Source organism: Aquila chrysaetos, unplaced genomic scaffold (assembly GCF_900496995.4).
Source record: "Aquila chrysaetos chrysaetos unplaced genomic scaffold, bAquChr1.4, whole genome shotgun sequence".
In the NCBI taxonomy this organism is placed as follows: domain Eukaryota; kingdom Metazoa; phylum Chordata; class Aves; order Accipitriformes; family Accipitridae; genus Aquila; species Aquila chrysaetos.
This window is the reverse complement of record NW_024470382.1, coordinates 29168-56978: the sequence shown is the minus strand read 5'-3', so window position 1 is coordinate 56978 and position 27811 is coordinate 29168. Positions and strand designations below refer to the sequence as shown.

At 61.5% G+C, this 27811-nt stretch overlaps 3 protein-coding genes across 4 annotated transcripts; 1 reads left to right on the top strand and 2 right to left on the bottom strand.

Moving 5' to 3' along the window:
• Window positions 1–157: 157 nt before the first annotated feature.
• Window positions 158–10235, bottom strand: TRIM28 (tripartite motif containing 28). The gene is given in 18 exon segments (XM_041121773.1): window positions 158–520; window positions 617–751; window positions 873–947; window positions 1044–1152; window positions 2531–2784; window positions 2856–3057; window positions 3738–3800; window positions 4315–4357; window positions 4459–4723; window positions 4821–4921; window positions 4994–5108; window positions 6344–6490; window positions 6578–6692; window positions 6785–6901; window positions 7969–8104; window positions 8303–8435; window positions 8538–8650; window positions 9953–10235. Coding segments are annotated over 18 exon segments (2508 nt in total). The 5' UTR covers window positions 10167–10235; the 3' UTR covers window positions 158–349.
• On the top strand, window positions 10165–18656 carry LOC115337805 (zinc finger protein 271-like). Its single transcript, XM_030006209.2, has 6 exons — window positions 10165–10221; window positions 13453–13912; window positions 15352–15962; window positions 16141–16497; window positions 17260–17332; window positions 17849–18656. The coding sequence occupies exons 1-6, from the start codon at window positions 10165–10167 to the stop codon at window positions 18430–18432; spliced, it is 2142 nt and encodes a 713-aa protein (XP_029862069.1). The 3' UTR covers window positions 18433–18656.
• A 926-nt stretch (window positions 18657–19582) lies between these two features.
• ZBTB45 (zinc finger and BTB domain containing 45) lies at window positions 19583–24187 on the bottom strand. 2 transcript variants are annotated; one of them, XM_030006215.2, is made up of 4 exons: window positions 23883–24187; window positions 22778–23076; window positions 22003–22696; window positions 19583–20246 (listed from the first exon to the last, which is right to left on the bottom strand). In XM_030006215.2, the coding sequence occupies exons 2-4, from the start codon at window positions 23018–23020 to the stop codon at window positions 19891–19893; spliced, it is 1293 nt and encodes a 430-aa protein (XP_029862075.1). In that variant the 5' UTR covers window positions 23021–23076; window positions 23883–24187; the 3' UTR covers window positions 19583–19890. The 2 variants fall into 2 exon arrangements, with proteins under 2 accessions (XP_029862075.1, XP_029862074.1); XM_030006214.2 differs by having other exon boundaries at window positions 22003–23075; window positions 23881–24185.
• Window positions 24188–27811: the final 3624 nt, after the last annotated feature.

The following is a 27811-nucleotide window of genomic DNA, read 5'->3' as shown; positions in this document are numbered from 1 at the left end:
GTATGACCAGCAACAACCCTCCCAGCAGCTCCCAGTCTAGCTTCAGCCCCTCTCCAGCCTCACAGGGGAAGGGGGGGGGGGGGCCATCAGGAGAAGGCAAAAATGGGGGGGCTGAGGGGCTGGATCCAGCCCCGAGACAAGGGAGGAGATCCAGGAGGCCGAGACCATGGCTTTATTTCTCTGCTAGATGGGGACACCCCCACGGGGGGGGGACGGGGACAGCCGCTGTGGGTGGGGGGTGAGGTAGGGACAGGGACACCCCCCACCCCGTCCCTCCTCACGGTCTTTGGGGGCACCGGGGCAGGATCCAGCCCCGCTATCCTCCCCCCCCCCCCACCCAGGGAGGGCATCAGGGCCCCAGAGGGCCGGCGGGGGGGGCTGGGGAGCCTTCGGCCTCATCCAGGGGGATGACGGGTTTGAGGAGGAGGGCAGAAGAGAACTTGCGGTCACCGAAGGCGGCGCTGAGCCGGGCCTCGAAGAACCGCTGCAAGCCCAGGATGGACTGAACGTCCGCCTTGTCCTGGGGAGACGAGGCGGTGGGGGGAAATAGGGATGAGGGGGGGGCTGGATACGCACCCCCGGCCCCCCAGAAACCCACCCGGGGGGCACCCGGCACCTCGGTGAGGCGGCTGAATTGCCGGATCATCCTCCAGACGTCGTGGGCGAACTCCTCGGGGCAGCGGTAGTAGGGGGTGAGCTTCTGCTGCAGCTTGGCACGGATGAGGGTCAGGTCGATGGCGTCGTGGTGCTCCTGGGGAGAGGGGTGTGAGGGATCCCCGGGGGGTGCGAGGGATCCCCAGGGGGGTGCGAGGGATTCCTACCCCCCCCCCCCACCTTCCTTGGATCCCCTGCCCCTGCGCCACGGGACTCACCGGGGAGCTGGAGAGGCGGTGGAGGGGCCGGCAGGGCTCGTGGCAAAGCAGCTCCAGCAGCACGTACTCACATTTCTGCAGGGATGTAAAGAGATCCCTCGATCCCTTCATGCACCACCGGATCCCCTGATCTCCCCCCAAAACACACACACACACACCCCCCATACATACCTGCTGGTCCTGGGGGCAGAGTTTGTGGGGCAGCCCCTCCTCAAAGCCGTCGGCGACGTCCTCGCTGGGGGGTGGCAGGTCCTGGCACAGCAAACATCTCCACTCGGGGCTGTGGGATCGAGCAAAGGGATCGGGTTGAGGGATCAGGTGTCTCCCGCTCAGCTTGTTCCCCATGGTGTGGGCAGAGCCCCCCCCCCCCGCCCCCGGGACTGGGGCCCAGAGGTCCCCAGGTGTCTGGGATCAAGGAGATGGGCAGCCACGGGGATCAGGGACAGTGGATCCCACAAGATTTTGGATCAGCAGGGCAATTCCCACACGGATCAGGGCCAAGCAGCCAAGGTTCATGGGGTGGGGTCCGCAATGGAGAGGGGGATACCAGCTCCCCGGGGATCAAAGAGGTCCCAACTGGTCCAAGATCAATGCTCAGAGGAGTAGATCCCCAAGGGATCCGAGTTGCTGTGTAGGTCCCCAGGTGGACTGAGGACCTACAAGGGATCCAGGAGGGTCAGGGATGGAGGAGTAGAGCCCCATGGGGCTCAGACACCACGGGTTCCCACAGGATTTGGGATTAACAGGTAGATCCTAATGCAGATGAGAGCCAGGAGATCCCAGAGGATCTGGGCTTGAGAGATGGATCCCTCCCTCTATGGATAGCTGAAAGCAGCCCCCCAGGGCTCTGTGGTCAACAGCCGGACCTCCACAAGGATCAAGACCGGATCTCCAGGGATCATGAGGTGGTCCCTGTGTGGATCTGAGAGAGCTGGCCTGGTCCATGGGGATGGAAGATCCCAAGGAAAAAAAAAGAAAAAACAAAAAACAACCCAAACAGCAAATCCTGGGGATCCAGTAGCAACCAGGGACCAGAAAACCTGGGTGGCAGCAACTCCTTCAGAAGAGGGATCAGTGGATCCCAAAAGACATCAGCAGATCCCAAACGAGAGACGTGGACTAGGGTCAAGCAGCTCCCAAAGCTCCAGCAGTAGCCAAGGACCTCTGGGTTGGGGAAGAACTGGATCTGAAGTGGGAGAGCAGGTGGATCCCAGAGGCCAGTGATCACTCAAGGAATCTAGTGGCACCAAAGGATCCCCCACCAAGGAATCAGGAGGGGTGGCAGCAATTCCACCCCTGCCCTGGGACAAGGAAGCAGTAGATTCAACGGGAGACAAGTAGATCCTGCGAGAGATCAACCGACCCCAAAGTTCTGGTGGCTCTGGGTGATCCCTGAAGATCCGGGGAGCAGCAGATCCCCAAGATCCTCCCCATGCCCACGATGCCAAGGGGCAGTAACCCCCAGCAAGGGGGATCCCAGGGGACAGCAGCAGATCCTGGGGGATCAAGCAGTGCCAGAGGATCCCCAAGGGGACAGGGGGAGCAGCGACCCTCGGGGACAAGAGATCAGTGGATCCCAGGGACGTAGGGGGACCCGGGGAGGTGACATGGGGCAGCAGATCCCAGGCTGCCCAGTGGATCCCAGGGACCAGACGTACCTGGGGACCTCCTGGAGGGCAGGGAGGTGACAATCGAGGTGGTAGCAGCGCTCGCAGAGGTCACACATCACCACGGCACCGGCCTGGCAGCAGACACGGCAACAGGAGACCCCGGGGATAGGGGGGGCTCCTGGGGGGGCTGATCCCAGCCCCAACGAGGCTCCAGGGGGTCCCAGCACCCCAGGGTGCTCGGGAAGCAGCCCCACCGGCTTGGTGTCCTGGGTATCCCCGATGGCCGCCTCCTGCTGCTCCACCTGCAAGGGGAGAGAAAGGGGTGAGACAGACAGATGGGGAGAGCAGTGGGGACAGACAGAGGGACACCCACCTTGACAGTGAAGGGGACGGGGAGCCGCGGCTGCGCCCCCCGCTCGATGACGATGAGGCTGAAATCCTCGGCCGAAGTGCCGGGGAAGACGCGGAAGACGGGGGGCTGCGCCGCCCCCGACAGATCCAGGTCCAGCCGCTCCAGGCTGACCCGCGGCACCTTGCGGAGGAGGGTGCTCACCGGGCCCCCGGGGGGGCGGCTCCTGGGGGGCATGGGGGGGTGTCAGGATTTTGGGGAGCCCCCTCAACTCTCCTGGGTAGATTTCCTTGGGGTTTGGGGTGTTGGCAGTCCCTGGTCCCTTCAGGAGGGGGGTGCCAACAGGGAGGGCCCCCAGTGACCCCACACTACAAAGGGAACAAGGGATGGGGGGACCCTGGCCAGCCCCTGGCACAGGGGGACAAGATGGGGGGGACCCCAGGAACAGAGTGACAAGGGTCAGAGGAGCATTGGGTACAGGGTGACAAGGGACAGGGGGGTCCTGGCCACCCCCTGGCACACAGGGACCCAGCCATTCCCTGGTACAGGGGACAAGAAGGGGGGGACAGACCCCAGAAACAGAGTGACAGGGGACAAGGACATCCCAGACAAGGGACCCTCAGGAAAGGGGGTGACAAGGGATGGGGGGGGGGGGGGGGGGAGCTCACAGTTGCCCCTGGACAGAGGTGACAAGGGTCAGGGGAGCGTGGGGTACAGGGTGACAAGGAAGTCCTGGTCACCTGTGGGTACCGGAGGACAAGGGTAAGGGCTGTCCTGGTTGTCCCCAGGCACAAGGGACAGGGTCACCCCAGGCCGGGGGCTCCATCTTCCACCCCCTCAACTCGCTGTCAGAATGGAGGTGCCTTAACTCCCCCCTCACCCCCACCACCAAGCCCTCATCATTACCGCTTAATGACCAGCTTCTTAACGAACTTCTCCTCCTCCTCAGGAGGATTAACATGTGCTCTCCTGTATAATGAGGGTCGTCAGAACACCTTGGGGGGCCCCAAGCAGCCTCCCAAGCCCCAAAATTGGGTTCCTCCCAGCTAGGAGACCTCCTGGGATGGAGCCCCACTACTCAGGGACGATGGACAGGGACACGGTGGCCCTGTCCCCTGTCCTCCATGCCTGGGTATGGAGTGACAGGAGACACGGGGGATTGTGGCCACCTCTGGGTATGAGGTGACAAGGGCATGGGGAACCCCAAGTACGGGGTGAGAGGGTGTCCCTGCCACCCCCGGACATGGGGTGACAAGGGACAGGGTCCCTGGTGTGGGGTGACAAGGAAAGGAGGTCCCAGGTAGGGGGTGACAACGGACAGTGCTGTCCAAGTCACCCCTGGGGACAGTGTGACAGGGGTCCTGGGTATGGGGTGACACAGGACAGCTACGTGGGGGGGGGGGGGGTCCAAAGCCACCCCCCAAGGCACAGGGTGACAAGGGCCAGCAGATCCCTAGGGACAAGGGGTTCCCCCCACGCTCACCTCTTCACTCCTGTGACAGCAGCTTCAGGGGGGCCGTTGGCTGCTGAGAAAAACCCACATCAGGGGCCTTCCTCCCCACCTCATCCTCCTCCTCTTCCTCCCTCCCCACCAGGGCCCCCCCGCCCCGTGTCACCCCCCACTCACCAAGCTCTGTGACTGCAGCCATGTCCTCGGGGCCCTCGGCCGTCTGCGGGTAAAGGTGCGGGGGGGACAGTTCGGGGCAGCCCAGCCCCTCTGTCCCCAGGGGAAACTGAGGCAGGGTGGGCATCCCCAGCCCCAACCCACCGCTCTGTGGGACGCCGGGGGTCCCCTGCCCCTCCTCAGCTCCTATTTGGGGTCCTGTGGGGGGCTGCAGGAGGGGACTGGGAGCGTATTGCCCTTTGCTCACCACTGTGGCTTGCAGGGGCCCCTGGAGAAGAGAGATGGGGGGGGTGTCCATTACTACGGGGCACCCATGGGTGCGGGACCCCTCAAAAAAACACACCCCTCTGCCCCCCTGGAGGTACCTGCAAGGCACCTGCTGCAGGGCTGGGGCCACGGGGGCTGGCAGCCGGTAGCTGGGGGCTGAGGGATGGCGGGGGGAGGCTCCGCTCTGAGATGATGGTGCCTGCGAGGGAGGCGAGGCGTGTCGGAGGGGGGCCCTGGTGTCCCCAGGGGTGTCCCCTCCCCGAGGCCTCACCAAAGCTCTCAGCACTCTTGGTCCAGGCGTTAAGGTCCCACTGGAACTTCATGTCACCCTGCGGCTCCACGGGGTCCACGATCATCTTGAGGGCACGGTGGAGCTGGAAGCAGATCTGGGAGGGGGATTGCAGGGGGGTGCTTGTCACAACGCAGGGACCTTGGGGTGGATGCGTGTGACAGCATCCCAGAGGTGGGTGTCACAACGTGGGGAGCCCAAGGGGATACGTGGCAGCATCCCAGAGACACCCATCATATCGTGGGGACCCTGACAGGATGCATGACAGCACCCCAGGGACACTTGTCACATCACAGGGACCCCAAGGGGACACGCGGCAGTGCCCCAGGGACAGCTATCACAATGCAGGGACTCCAAGGGGACACGTGGCAGCACCCCAGAGACACCCATCATATCACAGGGACCCCAAGAAGACACATGGCAGTGCCCCATGGACAGCTGTCACAACTCAGGGACCCCAAGGAGACACATGGCAGCACCCTGGGGACACTTGTCACATCACAGGGACCCCGAGGGGACATGTGGCAGTGCCCCAGGGGCAGCTGTCACATCGAGGGGTCCCCAAGGAGACATGTTTCAGCACCACAAGGGCATTCACCACACCATAGGGACCCTGAAGAGACATGTGGCAGCACCCCGAGGGCACCCATCACATCACGGTGACCTTGAGGGGACAGGGGACAGCACCCTGGTGCACCCACTGTGTCCCAGGGACCCTGAGGGGACACGTGGCACCACCCTGGGGCAGCCACCATGCTACAGGGACCCCAAGGGGACCTGCTGCAGGACCCATAACACCACGGGGACTGCAATGGGACCTACTGCAGGACCCCAAGGGAACCTGATGTGGCACCCTGGTGGCACCCGTCACATCACAGGGACTCTGAGGGGACCTGCTGCGGATAACCCCCTGGCTGGCGGGCTCCCATTACAGCATGGGAACCCCCAGAGGACCCAGCATATCCTAGGGACCCCACTAAAGCACCCTGGGGACAACGATGGGGAGGCAGCAGGGGACACGGGGCACTCCGGGGAAGCTGAGGGGGAGTTGGGGGCAAACCAACCCTCAGAAGACCGTCTTCTGACCCCACTTCACCTGATGTCCCTCCAAAACAGGGAACCTAGAGGAAGCCAGACCCCAGGCCAAGACACAGCACAGCCTGGGGCTTGGCTTCACTCTCCAGCACCCGCTTCCCCGCCAGTCCAAGACAGCAGAGTCACAGTGACAGGGGAACCAATGGCCCCCAACTATCCGTCCCAGGGGGTTCCCTGCCCAAGGTGATGGGTTTAGGGGGGGGTCTGAGAGGGGGGTTGGGCCCCTTGGCAGCTCACCAGCTTCTTGGAGAGCAGCAGAGCAGTGCTGTTGTCGCTCTCCAGGGCCCAGGAGGCGAAGCGGAGGATGTGTTCCTGGTGCCGCTGCAGCTTGGTCATGGCCCAGTGCTGCCGCTCCAGCTTCTCCTGCTGCCCCTCCGTCACCCTCTGCGAGGAGAGGGACAACGCCACCTCAGGGCAGAGGGACGGTGACAGGGAAAACGCTGGCTGGCACCGCATCACCACCCGGCTCACCTGGGCATCGCTCACCAGCACCTTGCCACGCTTGTTGAGCTCCTTCATGATCTGGAGGATGGCCATCTTCACATCCACCTGCACCCGCTTCTGTACGTCCGTCACCTGGCGAATGCTGCCGGCAGAGAAGGGAAGGGGTGAGGGGGGGTAAATGCCCCTGTCAGGGGCAGATAATTCCCCCCGGGGGGGGGCAGATGGGGCACGTACAAGTTGCGCACTTCCTTGGTGGAGCGCTGCAGGTTAGCGTGTTTGTCGCCCAGGCGCTTCACCAGCGTCGCCAGCATCTTGCGCTGGTTCCTCACCGCATCCTCCAGAAACTGGTACCTGTGGGGGCAGGGGGGAAAGGGGGTTGCAGTGGGGCTGGGGGGGGCTGCAAGCCCCAAAACACCCCGACGGGTGCAGCCCCCTACACCAGCGACCCATGGCGCGAGGCCCAAAATAGCCCCCCCAACTCCTGGAGCCACTGGAGAAAGGAACCAACCTGAATGAGTTAACCTGCTCAATACTTATCTAACTTCCTCATTAGCCATTAATAATCAAATTAATTTGGGTCAAATTGCTGGCTGAGCTAACAAACTCATCAGCCACAAAACTTTAATTTCAGTAGTTACTTACACTAACTGAATTAGATCTTATGCATCAAAAATGCCTTTAATATAACCAATCAATCAGGTAAGTAATCTGACTAGGTACCTACTCAGATAATCAGATAACAAATCAAATTAATTATCGATTCAACTAAGAAATTTAACCAGTCTGACAGCAAAAACAGGCTATTTAAAAAAACCACAACAATTAAAAATCAATTAAAAAAAAATCAAGCTAATTGAAATAACTGAGAATGTAATTAAATTGACTTTTCGTGACTAGCAAATTATATATTTCCAATTCCTTAAAAACTAAAAGTAATTTAAGCCCTTCAAACCAACCAGTCCGCTAATTAACAAAGGAAATAATCACATAACATGCCTATTTGGTTAAAAATAAAAATTACCCAAAATTAACGCCCTACTTGGTCAATCCCTTCAGTAGTTGGCCAACTAATAACTAATAAGCTTCATTTTTAAAATCAATAACTAATTGACAAGAATAATTAGCCTGCAGGCTAATTTCAGTTCTTTTTCAATAACTTGTTAATCAGTTTAATTAGTTATGTACCTTCTTAGATATTCACTAAAAGCACATTTAAGATACCGCAGGGCCTCACTGATGAGGTGCCCAGACGACCTTTTCAGTCGATAAATAAATTTGTTTAGTTATCTAACTTGCCCCAAACCACTGTTTTTAAGGGCTACCGAGCAGGATAACCGATTCAAGCGATAATTAGCCATAAAAAAAAAAAAAAAAAAAAAATCAATTTTTATCGTAGTTTACTGCCGATGCTCACTCACTTGTGGTCCTTGTGGGCGTTGAGCTGGCAGTCACGGCAGGTGAGCGTGTCGCACGTGTCACAGAAGAGCACCAGCGGCTCGTGCTTGTGCACGGAGCAGTACACGGCGCGCTCCCCCTCCTTCGCCTTGCCGCTGCCTGCAGGAAATGCAGTGCGAGATCACCGTGATGTCACCATGACATCACCGGCACCCAATGGGACCCGCTGGCAGAGTAGGTGTCCCTGTGGGACAGGCACAGCCACCGTAGCGGCACCTCCAGACGCGCCCAGGGATGCGCCGGCCACAAGGTCATCGCGTCGGAAAGGGTGGTGACAGCGCGGTGACAAGGACGGACCTGTGGCCCGGACCGTGTGGTCCTTGGTGTACTTGACCCGCTGGTGGGCCTCCACGCAGGTCTCGCAGAGCGGCTCCGAGCACTCCACGCAGTAACTGGTGGCCGGCGCATTGTCCTCGCAGCTGGTGCAGCACTGGGGGACAAGAGACATGGCGTGGGGACACCGGGCTCACCCAGCCACCAGGAGCTCACTTCACCCTAATTAATCGTTAATTAAGCATTAACGATGTGTTACCTGACTCGACTCCTGGCTGGTGGCAGCTGCCTCGGCCCCTCTGTCCCTCAGAAAGTAGTTCTCCACGACATCCTTCAGGTGACATTGGTGTTTGCAGATGGGGCAGTCGATCACTGCAGGGAGGGGAGTGGTGGAGGGTGTCAGGGGGGGCCCAGGGTCACCCCAAACCCCGGTTACTACCATTTGTCACTAGAGTCCCCTCATGGACCCGCACGGTGCCTTATGCCTGGCAAAAACAGGGTAGCTCGTTAGCAGGGTGGGCTGCTAAAGCGCTCCAGAGGAGAAGGAAGAAACCAGAAGATCCTGGGTACTGACAGTGATGTGCAGATCTTGGAGACCTCCAAAACTGGAGCCCCACCATGGCCCTGGGGCTGTCCCCGATGTCATCGCAGCACCTCGGGGGGGGGGGGGGGGGGTCCCTGCTCTTGAAGCAGGTCCAGCATCGACTCGGGTCACTGATGGCTTTTTCCAGCCAAAACGCCAGTTAAGGAAATTTCTCCCAATATCCACCGTGAACCTCCACAGCCACTGTCTCTTGCTCAGCTCCATCATCCACCTTCACAACAGCCGCTGACTTAGCCTTCCTCCTCCTCCTCGTCACCACGGGAGGCAGCGCAGCGACGGTTGAGATGCCATCTCCCGCAGGCGGTGACGAGAGGATGTGGCGCTTTTGATCTCCCCAGAAGCCTCCCCGCAGAGGTGCAGGGGTGCGGAGATGGCGACGAGGAGCCGCAGCAGAGACAACTGCCGGCAACGGGGTCAGAGTGCGTCCCCCGGGATGGGACAACCCCGTGGCAGGAAGGACCCAGACGTCCAGGTGGGGTCAGAGCAGCCGTGGGGCAGTTGGGGGCTGCCCAGTATGACAAACTGGAGAAGGGGAGGAGGCCACCAAGCACAGGAAGCTTGGGGAGACCCCATGGGCTACTCCACATGCAGCTAAAGCCCCACACATGATAACCCATTTAGGGAGCCCCTGGAGAAGCCAAGGGTGTCAACAGCACCCCAGCTTCTTCACACGGGTCCACTCGCACCCCTCAGCACGGCTCCCATCCCACATCACCCTCAAAACGCCCTCACAGGCGCCCAAGCCCACCCTGATCCCTCTTCACACCCTCATAGGGCCGTTTGTGCCGCCCTACCTGTCCGTACACCCTCCCCAACCTTGCACACACACTCTTCCCCTTCCCCTCTCCTTGCACGGCTCCCGGTCCCGTTGCCGCAGTTGACCACCCTCCCACCCCTCTACAGCCTTGCACGACCCTCCCGACCACGGCTGTGCACGGTCCCCGCTTTAGCTAGGCCTCACACTGTCCTTTCTCCCCCCCCCCCCCGCCTCCCCGACCCCATAGGGCTCCCTCGCCCCCGGTTAACACACCTCCCTCCCCCCCGTTAAGGTGCCCCAGTCCCCTCTTCACCTCACCTAGCCCATCGGGGGGGTGGGGGGGCGGCAGCGGGGCCCGGCGCGGCCCTCAGGCACTCCCGGCAAACGGAGTGGAGGCAGGGCAGCAGTCGCGGTTCTCTCTCGGCCCTCAGCCGCTCCCGGCAGACACCGCAACGCTCCAGCAAATCTAACGAGTCCGGTCGTTTCCCGACGGGGCCGTCCACCGATTCCACCACCAGGCCCGACATGGCGGCCACTGCCCCCCTTCAGCCCCCTCACCGGGCGGCTGGCAAGCCCCCCCCGGTTGCGCGCGCAAGATCCACCTCCTCTTCCGGGAGCGGCCAATCAGCGCCCGCTGCGCGCCGAGGGGGGCGGGACTGAGCTGGGATTGACAGGGAGGAAAGGCAATGGGAGGCGAAGGCGGGACGGCAGCGAGAGAGGGGCGGGAAGGAGCCGCCGGCACGTGAGCGGCGCGGGGGCCAAGTAAAAGGGGAATGGGCCAATCAGCTCACTCAGTGGGTGGAGGCTACAGCTCTTTAAGCCAATAGACATCTGGAGAGCGCGGACTGACAGCACATGGATCCAATCCGCTTCTTTCAAGCGCTCCAACCCCCCCTGGACTGGGAGGGCGCATGTTGTCTTGGAGCGAAGAGGGCGGGCAGGCGCTGGACCAACCAGCGGTCGAATCACCTCAGGGACGGAGGTGCCTTTTAAAGATGGACGTTGCGCTCAGCCAATCGGCATCCGCAGTCCGTGGGAAGGCGGGGCAGAGGCTCTGACCGACAGCTCAGCAAACCAATCACCTTTGCAAGTACCTCAGCATCTCCCTCCCCCCAGAGGCGGTCCGGAGTCACTCCGGTTCGGCTGCGGTGGGCTGGAGCTCCCTCCCTCCCGCGGGGCAAAGGTGTCTCAGGGCACGAGTGGGATGGGGAAAGGACGCAGACCGGGTATCGATGACCGTGCAGGGGTGGGCCTGGATGTGGGTCCAGAGCAGGACGTGGGTCTGGCCTTGGGCTGGGCCTGGGTGTAGGCCTGGGGCAAGGCTCGGGCATCTGCTTAGGCCAAGTCCCAACCCTGAGCATGGTTGTGCCAGGGCTTGGCCGTCAGCCTGGGCCTGGGGCCTGAGCTCAGCCCTGGCTCTGGGCAAGGAGCTGCTCAAGGGCTGGTCTTTGGGCCTGGGTTGAGGCCCAGGGTTAGGGCTGGTTGTGGATAAGGGCCTAAGGCCAGAATCTGGCTCTAGGTTGTGGTGCGTGAGCCAGGCCTGGGCCCAGGTCCCTGGCGTCACCTTGAAATCACCGCCCTCCCTCAGAGCTAGACCTCAACCATGCCAGGACTAGCCCAGACAGCCCCGATTTGGCTCCCTCAGCCATCCATCCTGCCCCAGCGACCCCAGCTGGCACCCTCTGTGCTACCCGCAAGCCTCCTGCGCTTTCCTCATCCCACCCATCTCATTCCGCCCCATCTTTTTGCTTCTCAGTCAGTTTAATGCCCGATTTCACCCCCAGAGGACAAGCCTGAGAGTCTCCAAAGGGGCTTTGAGGTCCCCAGAGCCATGTGCAAGTGAGTAAAAACACCTTGAAAATACTTAGCCTTGCCGCTGGAGAGGTTGATTTAAAGCCGATGCTGGGTGAAAGTTGCTGGGGGGTCATACAGGTGTTTGGTGGTGGACTGGAGCAAACTGGGCCAAACTGGGACTAAATGTCTCCCATCCCACCCCAAAGCACCCAAATTTTGACCTGTCTAATGACCCGCTAGTAGGACTGGGGGGAGCCTGCCTACCCCGACACAAGATGGGGTCTGTCTGAATCCCTTCCCCTGTTCCCACTTCGGGGTGGTTTCCCACTCCCCAATTCCCAGTTTGGGTGCTTCTCCCCTCCCCCCTTCCCAGTTTGGGTGCTTTTCCCCTCCCCTATTCCCAGTTTGGGGGCGAATCCCAATTCCCCATTCCCGGTCTGTGGGTTTATTTTCCTCCCCTATTCACAGTTTGGGGGGGTGCACACACGTCCTCTCCCCAATTCCCAGTTTGAGGAGGGCTTTCCTCTCTTCCATTCCCAGTTTGGGAAGGGTTTCCCCTTCCCCCACTCCCAGTTTGGGGGTGGGTGGGGTGTCCCTGTTCAGCCCCTCCTCCTCTGTTCCCAGTTTGGGAGCCTCTCTCCCAGTTTGGGGGCTCCCTTCCCGTCCCCCATTCCCAGCCCATGGAGGGGGAGGGGGTGTCCTCCCCCTCCCCACCCCACTGTGGGTGCCCAGTGGGGCCTCTCAGGTGTCCCCAGGGCCTATGTCACCCGTGGGTGTCCCCACCCCACACCAATGGGGATGTGGCACCCAACTGGGAGCTACTGGGGGAGGATGGGGGACACCTATGGGTGCTGAGCCACCGCGTCACCTCCCACCCTGGGGTGGGGATGCCTACGTGGGTGTCCTCGGCATGGTGACACCCCTCCTAGGTGTCCCCAGGGTGGTGACACGTCCCGGGGAGGGGGACATCCCTCCTGGGTGTCCCTGGGGTGCTGGCACCCACGTGGAGTGGGGACACCCACGACAGGGCCCTGGTACCGACCCCGCTGGGGGGGCGGGGCCCCCCCCAGTACCGCCCCTCCGGTACCTCCCGTCCCCCCCACCCCGCCCCGTTCGTGTGTGTCCCCCCCCCCAGTGCCACCCTCTGCTCCCCCCGAGTCCACCCCGGTCCCTCCACGGTCGTCCCCCCCCACCTCGGTGCCTCCCGCCCCCCCGGTCCCCCCGCTGCGGGCGGGGCGCGCGCCCCCCCCCCCCCCCCATCCCCTTTTTCCCGCCGCTGCCGCCAGCTCGGCCCGACTCGGGGCCGGGCCCGCCCGAGGTACTGGGAGCGGGGTGGGGTGGGGGGAGCACTGGGAGCACTGGGGAGGGACTGGGAGCACTAAGGGGGGACTGGGAGGGGCTCGGGGAGGCTGACGGGATAGACACTGGGGGTCACTGGGAGTGCTGGGGGGCAGAACTGGGAGCACTGGGGAGGGACTGGGAGTGCTAAGGGGGGACTGAGAGGCTGGGGGGGGTAGACGCTGGGGGTCACTGGGGAGTGCCAGGGGGGCAGAACTGGGAGCACTAAGGGGGGACTGGGAGGGGCTGGGGGAGGCTGAAGGGGTAGACATTGGGGGGCACTGGGAGTGCTGGGGGGCAGAACTGGGAGCACTGGGGAGGGACTGGGAGTGCTAAGGGGGGACTGGGAGGACTGGGGAGGCTGGGGGGGTAGACGCTGGGGATCACTGGGAGTGCCGGGGGGCAGAATTGGGAGTGCTAAGGGGGGACTGGGAGTGCTAAGAGGGGACTGGGAGGACTGGGGAGGCTGAGGGGGTAGACACTGAGGGGCACTGGGAGTGCTGGGGGGGCAGAACTGAGAGCACTGGGGAGGGACTGGGAGTGCTAAGGGGGGACTGGGAGGACTGGGGGAGGCTGGGGGGGTAGACACTGGGGGTCACTGGGAGTGCTGGGGGCCAGAACTGGGAGCACTGGGGGGGGGTACTGGGAGCACTGGGGAGGCTGGGCAGGTGAACACTGGAGGGCACCAAGAAGTTACCGGGTGCGCTGGGGGGGGTACTGGGAGTGCTGGGGGGGGACTGGGATTGCTGTGGGGGAGAACTGGGAGCGCTGAGGAGGCCAGCAAGGGGGTTACTGGGATCACTGGGCATTACTGGGAGTGCTGCAGGAGGGTTGCTGGGAGCACTAGGAGCCCCGGGACAGAGTTACTGGGAGCGCTGGGAAGGTCGACTGGGGGAAAGCAGAAGTGCTGGGGGTTACTGGGAACACTGGGGGGAGTCACAGGAAGCACTGGGAGTTACTGGGAGCACTGGCAGGGGGTGGTCCTGGGAGAGCACGGAGGTTTACTGGGAGCACTGTGAGGGCACTGGGGGTTACTGGGAGCACTGGCTGAGGGTGGTGTCCCCGCAGGCACCATGTTCCTGGCCGAGGACCCCTGGGGGCTGGTGGCCCTGGGACAGCGTCCCCCCCCACGTCCCCCCTGGTGAGCACCCCTGTCCCCCCCCGGTCCCCCGGGTCCCCTCCTGTCCCCCTCCATGTCCCCAGGTCCCTCAGTGTCCCCTGGGTCCCCCCCCATGTCCCCTGCAGGTCCTCGGATCCCCCTCGGTGTCGTCCCCCCCCCGCTGTGTCCCTCGGTGTCCCCCCACGTGCCCTCGTGTCCCACCACATCCCTCGGGGATCCCCTTGTGTCCCCACCACCTCTCTGTGTGTCCCCAGGTCCCTCCACATGCCCTGGTGTCCCCTTGTGTCCCCACCGTGTCCCCCGTGTGTCCTCGGGTCTCTCAAAGTCCCTTCGTGTCCCCGTATGTCCTCACGTCCCCACCTTGTCTCTCCCCAGATCCCCCGTGTCCCCGTGTCCTCTCGTGTGTCCCCCTCACGTCACGCCACATCCCCCTGTGACTCCGTGTGTCCCTCCGTGTCCCCATGCGTCACACCACGTGTCCCCTCACATTGCGCTGTGTCCTCTGTGTCCCCGTGTATCTCCCCCATGTTCCTCCATGTGTCCCCCTTCTCACACCACATGTCCCCCCACGTCACTTCAAATGTCCCCCATGTTCCTTCACGTGTGTCCCCATGTCACTCCAAATGTCTCTCCACCTGTCCCCATGTTACTTTGTCTTTGTCCCCGCATCCTCATGTCACTCCACGTCCCCCATGTCTCACCACGTGTCCCTCTACATCCCCATGTCACTCCAAATGTCCCCCATGTCCCTTCATGTGTCCCCCATGTCACACCGCGTGTCCCCCCATGTCCCCATCTCACTCCGAATGTCCCCCATGTCACTCTGCATATGTCCCAGTGTCACTTTGAATGTCCTCATCTCCGTGTGTCCCCCATGTCCCTCCATGTGTCCCCATGTCACACCGCGTTCCCCACATCACATTGTGTGTCCCTCTGTGTGTCCCCGTGTCACGCTGCGTGTCCATGTGTCCCCCACGTCACACTGTGTGTCCCTCCGTGTCCCCCATGTCCCTCCGTGTGCCCCTCTGCATGTCCCCCACGTCACATGGTGTGTCCCTCCATGTGTGCCCCATGTCACACCACGTCCCCCACGTCACACTGTGTGTCCCTCCGTGTGGCCCCCATGTCACCACCACGTCCCCCATGTCCCTCTGCATGTCCCCCACATCACATCACGTGTCCCCCATGTCACACTGTGTCCCTCCGTGTGTCCCCCATGTCCCTCCATGTGTCCCTATGCATGTCCCCCATGTCACACCACGTGTCCCCATGTCCCTCTGCGTGTCCCCTTGTCCCTCCACGTCCCCCACATCACACCGCGTCCTCCACGTTACACCATGTGTCCCTCCACGTGTCCCCCATGTCCCTTTGCGTGTCCCTCCATGTGTCCCCCACGTCACACCGCGTGTCCCCAGCGTCCCCACAGCCCGTCCCCCCCTCACCCTCCCCTCTCTCCACAGCTCCCGGCCCCGCCAACCCTCCTCAACCACCCCCGGTGCCGACGCCACCCACCCGCGACGCCACCGACGCCGCCTGCCACCAGCGTGGCGTCCCCACGTCCCCGCCGGCGCCGGAGGGCCACCGCTGCGGCGACTGCGGTAAGACCTTCGGCGCCCGCTCCCGGCTGGCGGTGCACCGGCGGGTGCACACCGGCGAGCGACCCTTCGCCTGCGCCCACTGCGGCAAACGCTTCAGCCAGAGCTCGGCGCTTGGCCTTCACCGGCGCCTGCACACCGGCGAGCGGCCCCACGCCTGCGCCGACTGCGGCAAAGCCTTCGCCGTGCCCTCGCACCTGGCGGTGCATCGGCGGGTGCACACCGGCGAGCGACCCTTCGCCTGCGCCCACTGCGGCAAACGCTTCAGCCAGAGCTCGGCGCTGGCTCTGCACCGGCGCGGTCACACTGGCGAGCGGCCCCATGCCTGCGCCGAGTGCGGCAAAGCCTTCGCCGTCGCCTCTCATCTGGCCGCCCACCGCCGCATCCACACCGGGGAGAAGCCCTTCCCCTGCCCGCGCTGCGGCAAGCGTTTCCGCCAACGCTCCGGCCTCGTCACCCACCAGCGGGGACACAAGTAGCCCTTGGGGACACCGAAACGGGCGCCGGGTGTCACCGAATCCACTGCCAGGAACCCCAAAGGACCCCAAAACACGGACATCGGGAATCCCCTTCACTCTGCCCGTCGCCACAGGGACCTCAGGGAGCCACCACCAGCGCTCTGGCCTCGTCACACACCAGCGGGGACACAAGTAGCCCTTGGGGACACCGAAACGGGCGCCGGGTGTCACCGAATCCACTGCCAGGAACCCCAAAGGACCCCAAAACACGGACATCGGGAATCCCCTTCACTCTGCCCGTCGCCACAGGGACCTCAGGGAGCCACCACCAGCGCTCTGGCCTCGTCACACACACGTGGGGACACGAGTCACCTCGGGCACCCCCCGAATTCAGCTCCGGACCCCTCGCTCCGGCTCTGGACCCCCTCTTCTGTCTCCCCAAATTCGGCTCTGGACGCCCCCGTGCAGCCTCGGGGACCTGGAGACACCCCCCCTACCCTGTCCCCTTAACTCTGCCCCTCGGGACCCCCCACAGCCCTTGGGGGACAGAAGGGTGAGGCCCCAAAATGGCGCAAAAACCTGCCGAAATGGGGAAAACGTCCCGCACCCCAAAATATACCGCAGGGCCCCTCCCGGGCTGGAAGGGGTTTGGGCAAGGCGGCGCGGAGGGGGTTAACACCATCGAGTCGCGGTCCTCCGAGCGGTGCGGAGCGGCCCCTAGCGGTTCCCGAGCGCTTCCGGGGACGCGGGGCAGAGGCGGCTCCGCGGCTGTTAGGTGAGGGGGTAGGGGTGGGGGGGGGCACCCCGGGGAAAGACACCCCGGGACCGGCCCGGAGCCCCCCCTGCACCGCCCCACTGCTGCCCGTCTCCCTCCAAGTCCTGCCCCCCACCCTCCGGGTGCCCCCCACCCCCCCCGGTGCCCTTCTCACGTCCTGTGCCCCCTCCCCGCAGTGAGCCCCCGATGCCGCCCCGGTCCCCCCCCCCCCCCCCCGTTTTGGGCCCCCCCCCCCTTCCCGGTGCAGAGGTCCCTCACGCCCCCCCTTCACCTTCGGTGCACCCCCATAGCCAGTGCCCCCCCCCCAAATCCCCCTTGTCCCACCTCCACCTGTGCCCACCCCCCCCAGGACCCCTCCCGGTTGCCCCCCCCCCCCCCCAGCCCATCCAGGGCTCCCCCAGTCTCTCCAGCCCTAGCAGAGGGTGCCCCCCCCCCCCCCGCCCCGTTCCCACTCTGGATGCCTGGGTCCTCTTTTAGCGGAGGTGGGTGCTGACACCCCCCCCCAAATCTCTCCCCCACCCACCCTGTGTCTCCCCACAGACCATGGAGCAGCCAGAAGAGCCGCCCGATGCCTGGGACGGGGATGGGGGGACAGTACCCGGCACCCATGGAGGTGAGCCCAGCTGGGGAGGGGGTACGGGGGGGGGGGGCACCGCAAAGCATGATGGGACAGCGGAGGGGTCCGACACTGATCAAGGCAGGACCATCTCATCCAGGTTCCTCATGGCTCCTCCCAGTGAAGTCTGAGAACCTTCAAGGATGGAGTCCCACCACGTCCCTGGGTCTCTTCCCCAGCTCCATCCCACCAGGGTGGGGGGACACACAGGGCCTCTGAGGGGTCCTTGCTCCAACCCAGGTCCGTCCCTGACCTCCATGTTTCTCCTGGCCATCTCCAAATGAGATATGGGTCTGAGAGGGCACCATATGGCTTGGGAAGTAATTTGGGAGATCCAGCGGGGGGGTCAGTGAGGGAGATCGAGGGGTGATTTGGGAGATCAAGGGGTGATTTGGGAGCTCAGGGGCGATTTGGGCATTCCAGGGATCAATTTGGGATACTGGGGGCAATTAAGAAGCTCAGGGAGGGCAATTAGGGATCCCCATGGCGATGCCCATCTCCATGTCCCCACAGGCACCGTGAAGTCCCCAGAGACGGATGCCCCCAAGAGCCCGGTTACATCACCACCACTGCCCCCATCACCCGGCCTGGCCTGGCCCTGGGGGCTGCCCCCCACGCCCCCCCCGAGTACCCAGAAACCCTACAAGTGCACCGAGTGCGGCAAGGCCTTTGGGCAGAGCTCGCACCTGATGCGGCATTTGGGCACCCACACCGGCGAGAAGCCCTACAAGTGCGGCGCCTGCGCCAAGAGCTTCACCCAGAACTCCAACCTCCTGCAGCACCAGCGCACCCACACCGGCGAGAAACCCTACGAGTGCAGCGCCTGCGGCAAACGTTTCGGCTGGAGCTCCAACCTCAGCCAACACCGCCGTCTCCACAGCGGCCAGAAGCCCTTCCAGTGCGGCCAGTGCGGCAAATGCTTTGGTGAGAGCGCCCGTCTGCTCGAGCACCAGCGCACCCACACCGGTGAGAAGCCCTACCGCTGCCCCGACTGCCCCAAGACCTTCAGCCGCGGCTCCCACCTCGCTCGCCACCGCCGCCTCCACGCAGCTGAGCGGGGGCCCGGTCCGGCCCTGGCAATGCACCGGGGGCTCTGAGGGGCTCCCCAAGGAGAGAGGAGGAGGTGGTGGAGCAGATGATGGTGCTTCTGTGGTGACTGACCACGGGGATGTGGTTTGACCTGCTGATGCCCATCGTCAACAGAAAGATTCACGGAGGATCCATAACATGGTCAATGGCTGCTACAGCCCTTCTGTGGTGGCCATGGGGACGTGGTTTGTCCCTGTTGGCACCCATCGTCAATACAAAGACTTCAGGAAGATCCATGATGTGGTCAGTGGTTATTACAGCTGTTCTGTGATGGCCGCGTGCCCATGGGTTGGCCCTGTTGGCACCCATCATCAACATAAAGACTTAAGTAGGAGCCATGATGTGGCCAATGGCTGCTACAACCCTTCCGTGGTGGCCACGGGGATGTAGTTTGGCCCCATGGGTGCTCATTGTGAAAGTAAAGCCTTGGGGAGGACCCATGATGAGGCCAGTGACCCTATGGTCCTTCTGTGGTGGCCATGGGGACATGGTTTGGCTCCATCAATGCCCATTGTTGGCTTGTGGGGAACCCATGTAGGTAAAAAGCCACGGGACTGGGGACAAACGTGGACACAAAGACTTGGGGAGGACTCAGGACGTGGCCGACAGCTACCGCAGCTGTTCTGTGGTAGCCACGGAGATGTGGTTTGGCCCTTTTGGTGCCCATCACCAATGCAAAGACTTGGGAAGGGTCCATGACACAGCCAATGGCTACTACAGCCCTTCTGTGGTGGCCACAGAGACTGGCGCCTATTGTCAACACAAAGACTTGGGAAGGGCCCATGATGTGGCCAATGGGCATGTGGTTTTGCTCCACTGGTGCCTCCCGTTGGCTCGTGGAGAAGCCACGTGGGCAAAAAGAGGTGGCATTGGGGCTGAAGGTGGACACAAAGACTCAGGGAGGACCCATGACATGGCCCAGTGGCTACTACAGCTCGTCTGTGGTGGCCATGGGGATGTAGTTTGGTCCTGTTGGCACCCGTCATCATCACAAAGACTTGGGGAGGTCACATGATGTGGCCAGTGGCTACTGTGGCCCTTCCATGGTGGCCACATGCCCATGGTTGGCATGCACCATTCAGGAAGTGAGATGTCATGTGGGCAAGCAGTGGGGAGGGGGGGAAGTTTTAGGGAAAAAAATTGCAATAACAGCACTAAAACGGTCCTTAAAACCCGCGTGTTGATTTTCACCACCCGCCGGCTCCACCAAGTCTGTTTAACCGCCCCCACCACCGCGGTTTGGGGGGATGGAAACCACGTTGCTGGGAGGGGACGAGTGGGATGGACCCCACCTCCCTCCGTCTGTCCATCTAATGTATCAAGTCCATGGCTGGGGTGGGGTCAAAGTCCTCCAGGTTTCACCCTGGGGTGCTCAGACAGGCCCGGGGGCTTGTCCATGGGCACAGGGGAGCCCCAAAGCCCACCCCCGAGGCAGTTCAGGGGTGACAGACCCCCCCGGGGCACCCTCACGCCGTGTGAGTGGGGCCAGCACCCGCAGCCTCAGCGCCTGGCCACGTTGCCAGCCCGGCTTCAGGTGGTGGCGGCCCCGGCGGTGGCCCTGGCGGTGGCACAGGGTGGGTGGCAGCGGCGTGGCGCTCGAGGAGGGTACGGTGGGAGAAGCCCTTGGTGCAGAGGCGGCACTGGAAGCGCTCGGGGCGGTGGGTGCGCATGTGGACATTGAGGGAGCTCTTCTGGGTGAAGCGTTTGCAGCAGACACCGCACTGGAAGGCGCGGACGCCCGTGTGGGTCACCATGTGCTTCAGCAGGTAGTCACGGAGTGAGAAGGAGCGCCAACAGATGGAGCACTGGTGGGGCTTCTCGCCTACAGAGAGACAACCGTCGGTCAACTTGGATCAATATGGGTCAACACGGATCGATATGGGTCAACACGGATCAAGGTGGGTCAACATGGATCAACACGGAGCAACACAGGTTGACAAAGGTCAACATGGGTCAACATGGATCAATACAGGTCAACATGGAGGAACACGCAGCAACACAGGTTGACGGGGTCAACACGGGTCAACATGGAGCAACAGAAGTTAATGGGTCAGCATGGGTCAACACATAGATCAACACAAGTCAATGGATCAACATGGGTCAACATGAGTCAACATAGATCGACACACAAGTCAATGGATCAACATGGGTCAAAAGGGAGTGACGTGCATTAATGAGGGTCAACACAGGTAACATGGAGCAACATAGGTCAACACAGATCAAGATGGGTCAACAGATCTACAGGTGAACATGGATTAACAAGGGTCAACACAGGTCAACATGGGTCAGCAGATCAATGTGGGTCAACACAGATCAACACAGGTCAACATGGTTTCACAGGTGAACATGGATCAACACAGGTCAGCACAGGTCAACGTGGGTCAATAGATCAACACAGGTTGACATGGAGCAACACAGAGCAACATGGGTCACCAGATTAACAAAGCAACACGGATCAACATCCGTCAACACAGATTGGCATGGGTTAACACTGATCAACACGGGTCAAAATGGATCAACACAGGTCAACATGGGTGAACACAGGTCAACACTGGATCAACATGGGTCAACACAGAATGACATGGGACAGCATAGATCAAAACAGGTCCACATGGGTCAAAATGGAGCACCACAGAGTGACATGGGTCAACATAGATCAGCAGGGGTCAACGTGGATCAACACAGGTCAACATGGGTCAACATTGGTCAGCACGGGTCAACACAGGTTAGCACCAATCAACATGGGTCAACACAGGTCTACATGGGTCAAAATGGAGCAACAGAGAGTGACATGGGTCAACATAATCAACATAGATCAACATGGGTCACCGGATTAAGAAAGCAACATGGATCAACATGGGTCAACACTGACCAACATGGGTCAAAATGGGTCAACACAGGTCAGCATGGGTGAACACAGGTCAACACTGGATCAACATGGGTCAACATAGATTGACATGGGTCGACGTAGATTGACACGGGTCAACATGGATCAACACAGGTCTACATGGGTCAAAATGGAGCAACAGAGAGTGACATGGGTCAACATAGATCAGCAGGGGTCAATGTGGATCAACACAGATCAACATGGATCAACACTAGATCAACATGGGTCACCACAGACTGACGTGAATCACCACAGAGTGACATGGGTCAACACAGAGTGACAGAAGTCAACACTGACCAACGTGGAGCAACGCACATCAACGTGGAGCAACGCGGAGCAACGTGTGTCAACATGGATTGACGTGGAGCGACACGGGTCAACACAGGTCAACGTGGGTCCCCGTTACGTCCCCGTCCCCATCCCTCCACGCCCCCATCCCCCAACGTCACCATCCCCATCCCAATGTCCCCGTCCCCCCATCTCCCCGCTCCCCCACTGCACCGTCCTTGTCCCCGCAACGTCCTCCCACCCTCCCATGTCCCCACCTCTCCCTCACCGTCCCCATTGCGTCCCCCCGCACGGAACCTGCTCCGGCCCCGCAGTCCCCTGGGGAGCCGGGTGAGCCCCGTGTCGTGTGTCCCCCCCCCGCCCCGTCTGTCCCCACCGTGTCCCCCCTGCCGTGTCCCCTCACCGGAGTGGATGAACATGTGTTTGGTGTAGTTCTTCCGGGAGCTAAAGGTCTTCTGGCAGTGGCCGCACTGGTAGGAGGGCTCGGGACAGCGTGAGGGGCCGGGCTGGGCCACCTCGGGGGCCGGGGGGACACCCCCACCGCTTAGCCCCGCCTCCGCGCCCCCCTCGTAGAGCGGCGGCGGCGGTGGCGGCGGCGGCGGCGCAAAACCAAAACCGTTGCCACCCGGTGCCGCCTTGGCCCCAAACGCCGGCGCCCGGCCCGGCGCCTCCAGGCTGCAATCGGGCCCGAACTTGCCCCCGTCCTCGCCGGGCCAGGGAGGGAGGAAGGCGTCGGCGAAGACCTCGGGAGCGCCGAAAAACGGGGGCTCCTCGGCGGCGAAGGGCGGTGGGGCGAAACCTTCCTCACCGGCGCTGGCGGCGCCTCCCCCTTCCTCCTCCTCCTCTTCCTCCTCCTTAACCGGCAACTGGAGCCGCAGCGGTTGCCGCTGCTTGCGGCTGTGGCAGCTCGGCGTCGGCTCGCTCGGACCGAATCGAACGTCGGGTTCCGACGGTACCGGCGGTACCGGCAGCGGTTTGTGACGGGGATCGGCGGGCGGCGGGATGGGTTCGGGGCGGGGCGGGCGGGCGGGGGGCAACGCCTTGGGACCGCGGCTCTGGGAGATGATTTGGGTGCACTCGTCGATGACCGTCTTGATCTGGAGGATGGAGGCGGCGGTGAGGATCTGCAGAGCTTCCGACTGGGCCACCACCAAGCAACCGCTGTACATGAACTCTACCAGCTGCCGTACGGCTCCGCTGGGGACGACGGGTGGCACCTCGATGGCCGAGTGACCCAAGAGGAGCTTGTCGTGGAAGAAGGGGCTACCGGCGGCCAAGACGCAGCGGTGGGCTCGTAGGGTGGCCTCGCGGATACGAACCGTCACGTCGCAGAAGTGGCCGCCCAAACGTTGGCCGTTGAGGGTCTCCAGTAGCGAACGGCTGAAGTTCTGGAGATGGATGTAGTGGACGGCCTCTGCCATGGCGGCGGGGACGGGCGCCGGCGGGGACCGGGGTCGTCGGTGAGGTCTGGAGATACCTGAGGGAAGAGCAACGGGGTTTGGGGACATGCTATGGGATGTCACCATGGGCTGGGGACATCGATGTGGTGTGGAGATGCCACCAGGGGTGGGGGACACCCTATGGGATGCCACCAGGGCATCACCAAGGGTTGGGGACACCCTAAGGGATGTCACCATGGGCTGGTGACATCAATGTGGTGCGGAAATGCCACCAAGATGTCACCGGTGGCTGGGGACACCCTAAGGGATGTCACCATGGGCTGGTGACATCAATGTGGTGCGGAGATGCCACCAGGGCATCACCGAGGGTTGGGGACACCCAGTGTGGTGTCACCATGGGCTGGTGACATCAATGTGGTGCGGAGATGCCACCAGGGCATCACCGAGGGTTGGGGACACCCAGTGTGGTGTCACCATGGGCTGGTGACATCAATGTGGTGCGGAGATGCCACCAGGGCATCACCGAGGGTTGGGGACACCCAGTGTGGTGTCACCATGGGCTGGTGACATCAATGTGGTGCGGAGATGCCACCAGGGCATCACCAAGGGTTGGGGACACCTGATGTGATGTCACCATGGGCCGGTGACATCAACGTGGTGCGGAGATGCCACCACCAGGAGCTGGGGACACCCGATGTGATGTCACCATGGGCCGGTGACATCAGCATGCTGTGGAGATGCCACCAGGACGTCACCGGTGGCCCAGGGGACACCTCGCGGGACGTCACCGGGGGGTGTGGCGAACCCCCGGGGACATCCCCCACCCCTCCCCCCCCAAAAAGGACACCGGGGGGGGGCGGGGCGGGGGCGGGGCCGCACTCACCTCCGCGCCCGCCGGAACCGCCGCCGGCCCCGACACCCGGAAGCGCCTCCGCCGCCGCTTCCGGTAGCCCGCCTCCGTCTTTCTTTCTCCCACGCGTCACTTCCGGAGGGGGGCCAAGAGAGGAAGTGAGCCGGGATCATAGAGAGGGACACGGGCGCGGTCCTCCCGCCGCTCCCGCACCATAGAGACGGGGCGGGATTGGCCACGCCCCTCGCGGGGACCCGTAGGGGGGTCGCGGGGTGTCCGCAGGGCCGCGGTCACCTGTGGACCGCTATAGGGACCCCCGTAGGGTTGGGACCCCCCATAGACCCCATAAGGACCCCCGTAGTGTACAAATGCCTGTAGATGCGCATAGGGACCCCCGTAGGATTGGGATCCCCTGTAGACCCCCTAGGGACCCCTGTAGGGTTGGGATCCCATATAGACCCCCATACGGGCCCCCTGTAGTGTACAAATGCCTATAGGGACCCCCGTAGGGTTGGGATCCACTGTAGACCCCATAGAGATCCCCATAGAGACCCCTGCAGTGTACCAATGCCTATAGGGACCTCCTGTAGGATTGGGATCCCCTATAGACCCCCATACGGGCCCCCTGTAGGGTTGGGATCCCCTATGGACCCCATAGAGATCCCCATAGGATTGGGATTCCCTATAGACCCCGTAGGGACCACTGTAGTGTGCCAATGCCTATAGGGACCCCCTGTAGGGTTGGGATCCCCCATAGACCCCCATAAGGACCCCCGTAGTGTACAAATGCCTATAGATGCCCATAGGGACTCCCATAGGATTGGGATCCCCTATAGACCCCCTAGGGACCCCTGTAGGGTTGGGATCCCCTATAGACCCCATAGAGATCCCCATAGGATTGGGATCCCCTATAGACCCCGTAGGGACCCCTGTAGTGTACAAATGCCTATAAGGACCCCTGTAGGGTTGGGATCCTGTATAGACCCCATAGAGACCCCTGTAGTGTACCAATGCCTATAGGGACCCCTGTAGGATTGGGATCCCCCATAGGGACCCCTGTAGGGTTGGGATCCCCTATAGACCCCATAGAGATCCCCATAGGATTGGGATCCCCTGTAGACTCTGAAGGGACCCCAGTAGGTTTGGGTTCCCCTATAGACCCCATAGGGACCCCTGTAGTGTACCAATGCCTATAGGGACCCCCTGTAGGGTTGGGATCCCCCATAGACACCATAGGGACCCCTGTAGTGTACAAATGCCTATAGACCCCATAGGGACCCCCATAGGATTAGGTTCCTCTATAGACCCCATAGGGACACCTCTAGGGTTGGAATCCCCTATAGACCCCCATAGGGACCCCTGTAGTATACAAATACCTATAGATGCCCATAGGGACCCCCATAGGATTGCAATCCCCTGTGGACCTCCATAGGGACCCCCATAGTGTATGAATGTCTATAGGGACCCATAGGGACTCCCGTAGGGCTGGGATCCCTATAGACGCCCATCAGGACCGCCATTGGGCTGCGGTCCCCTATAGACCTGCATCAGGACCCCTGTTGGGCTTCAGTCCCCTTTAGACACCCATAGGGACCGCCATATGGCTGCAGACCCCTATAGACCCTCTTAGGAACCCCCATAGGTTCTGAAGCCCTGTAGACCTCCATAGGGACCCCCATAGGACTGGGATCCCCTATAGAGCTCTGTAGCTCTCAGTAAGGCCAGGATCCCCCATAGACTCCCACAGGTACCCGTTAAGGCTGCAGTGCCCTATAGACTCCCATAGGGCCATGATCCTCTATAGACCACCAGCAAGACTTCTGTAGGGTCACAGTCCTCTATAGACCCCCAGAGGGGTCTCCACAGGGCTGGGATCCCCTAAGACCCCTATAGATCCTAGGTGCCTTATAGGTCCCTATGGGGTTCCCTATAGGTCTGGGATCCCCTATGGAGTCCCATAGGGATCCCTGTAGAGCCTTGTCCTCCTATAGACCTATATAGGGGCCTTCATGCCTTATAGACACCTCCCGCCCCCCAAACTATCCCCCATAGGGCCTGGATCCCCCCTATAGACCCCCATACGGCCGTGATTCCCTCTAGAGCCCTACAGATCCTGGATGACTTATAGATCCCCATAGGGATCTCTATAGGGCCCAGATGCCCTGTAGATCCCCATAGGGATCCCCAGAGGGCCTGGACCCTCTGTAGAGCCTCGATCACTTATAGATCCCTATGTTGATCCATATAGACCCCCATAGGGCCTGGATCCCCTACAGACCCCCCTGGGGACCCCCACAGGATCCGGAGGACCTATAAATGCCCATAGGGATCACCAGGGGGCTGTGATTCCCTGGAGATCTCCACAGGGATCCCCATAAGGTCTGGGCTCCCTATAGATTGCGTAGGGATGATCTGGGGATCCCTATAGGAATCCTTATAGGGCCAGGATCCCCTATAGACAGCCCCCCCCCCCCCCCCCGGGGATCCCTATAGGGTTAGCATCCTCTATAGACCCCTATAGGGATCTCTATGGGCTCAGGGATCCCCTATAGACCCCATAGGGCCAAACTGGCCCAGCCCCTATGGCCCCTATAGCACCCCCATAGGGACAGTTGGTCTGCTGGTGATGTCACAGCCTGTTGGGAATGTGGCAGTGGCACCTCCTGGCCTGCCCCAATGGTCACTTCACGGCCTGCGTCCGGCACTGACATCACTTCCTCATCTAGTGATGACCTCACTGCTTGGGCTGGGCCTGTCACACATCCTGGTGAGTTGATGATGTCATTTCCTGGGCCCTTGGTGACATCAGAGATTGGTCCAGGTCAGGCATAATCCTCCTGCTCTATGAGGGATGTCACCTCTTGCCCACTGGTGACGTCACTTCCTGGCCCTGGCATGGCGTGACTTCTCATGTTGACTCCTTTCTGTCTCTGACATCATTCATTGCCCTGTAGTGACATCACAGCTGTGTCAGAGCCCCACCCGCCACAATCCAGTGGCTGTTTAATGTGATGGGGTGATGTTGGCTGATGAGGACCCATGTTGACCCGTGTCTGTCTGTGTTGACCCATGTTTGGTGACCCATGGTGACCCATGGTGACCTCCGTTGGCCAATGTTGACCCATGTTGGCCAAAGTTGATTCATGTTGGCCCGTGTCAGTCTGTGTTGACCCATCTTTGGTGACCCATGGTGACCCATGTGTTGAACCACATTGATCCATGTTGATCTACGCTGACCCGTGTCACTTTGTGTTGCTCCATTTTGACCCGTGTTGCCCTGTGTTGACCAGTATAGGCCTGCGCTGATCCATGTTGACCTCTGTCACTCCATGTTGACGCCTGTCAATCTGTGTTGGCCCATGTTGATGCAGTCTTGAACCTTGTCGACCCATGTTTGTTGACCTGTATTGAACCACGTTGATCCGTGTTGACCCCTGTTGACCCATGTTGCTCTGTACTGATCCATGTTGACCCATGTCACTCTGTGGTGCTCCATTTTGACCCATGTAGACCTGTGTTGATCTGTGTTGGCCCGTGTCAATCTATGTCGACCTCTGTCAACCTATGTTGACCCATGTTGATCCAGTGTTGACCTGTGTTCACCCATGTTGACCTGTGTTGACCCATTTTGACCCGTGTTGGTTAGTGTTGACCCATGCCAATCTGTGTTGACCCATGTTGATCCGTGTTGCTTTCTTAATCCGGTGACCCATGTTGATCTATGTTGACCCATGTCACTCTCTGTTGCTCCATTTTGACCCGCGTGGACCTGTGTTGACCCATGTTGATTGGTGCTAACCTGTGTTGACCTGCGTTGACCTGCGTCACCTCGTATTTCTCCATTTTGACCCACGCTGACATCACTCTGTACAGATTACCTCAGGGATGGCCATTTGTATGACACAATGACCCCGCTGGTGCAGCTGTGTACCCACCATGAAGGTCCCCCTGACCTCCCTGGG

Excerpts from the sequence above, each read along its gene's own strand:
- ZBTB45 (XM_030006214.2), bottom strand. The coding sequence starts at position 23,020 with ATGGCAGAGGCCGTCCACTACATCCATCTCCAGAACTTCAGCCGTTCG. Across the intron at positions 20,247-22,002 it reads ACACATGTTCATCCACTCCG|GCGAGAAGCCCCACCAGTGC; the intron begins GTGAGGGGACAC and ends GTCTCTCTGTAG.
- LOC115337805 (XM_030006209.2), top strand. The coding sequence starts at position 10,165 with ATGGCGGCCACTGCCCCCCTTCAGCCCCCTCACCGGGCGGCTGGCAAG. Across the intron at positions 10,222-13,452 it reads CGGCTGGCAAGCCCCCCCCG|GGCACCAAGAAGTTACCGGG; the intron begins GTTGCGCGCGCA and ends TGAACACTGGAG. Across the intron at positions 17,333-17,848 it reads AGTACCCGGCACCCATGGAG|GCACCGTGAAGTCCCCAGAG; the intron begins GTGAGCCCAGCT and ends ATGTCCCCACAG.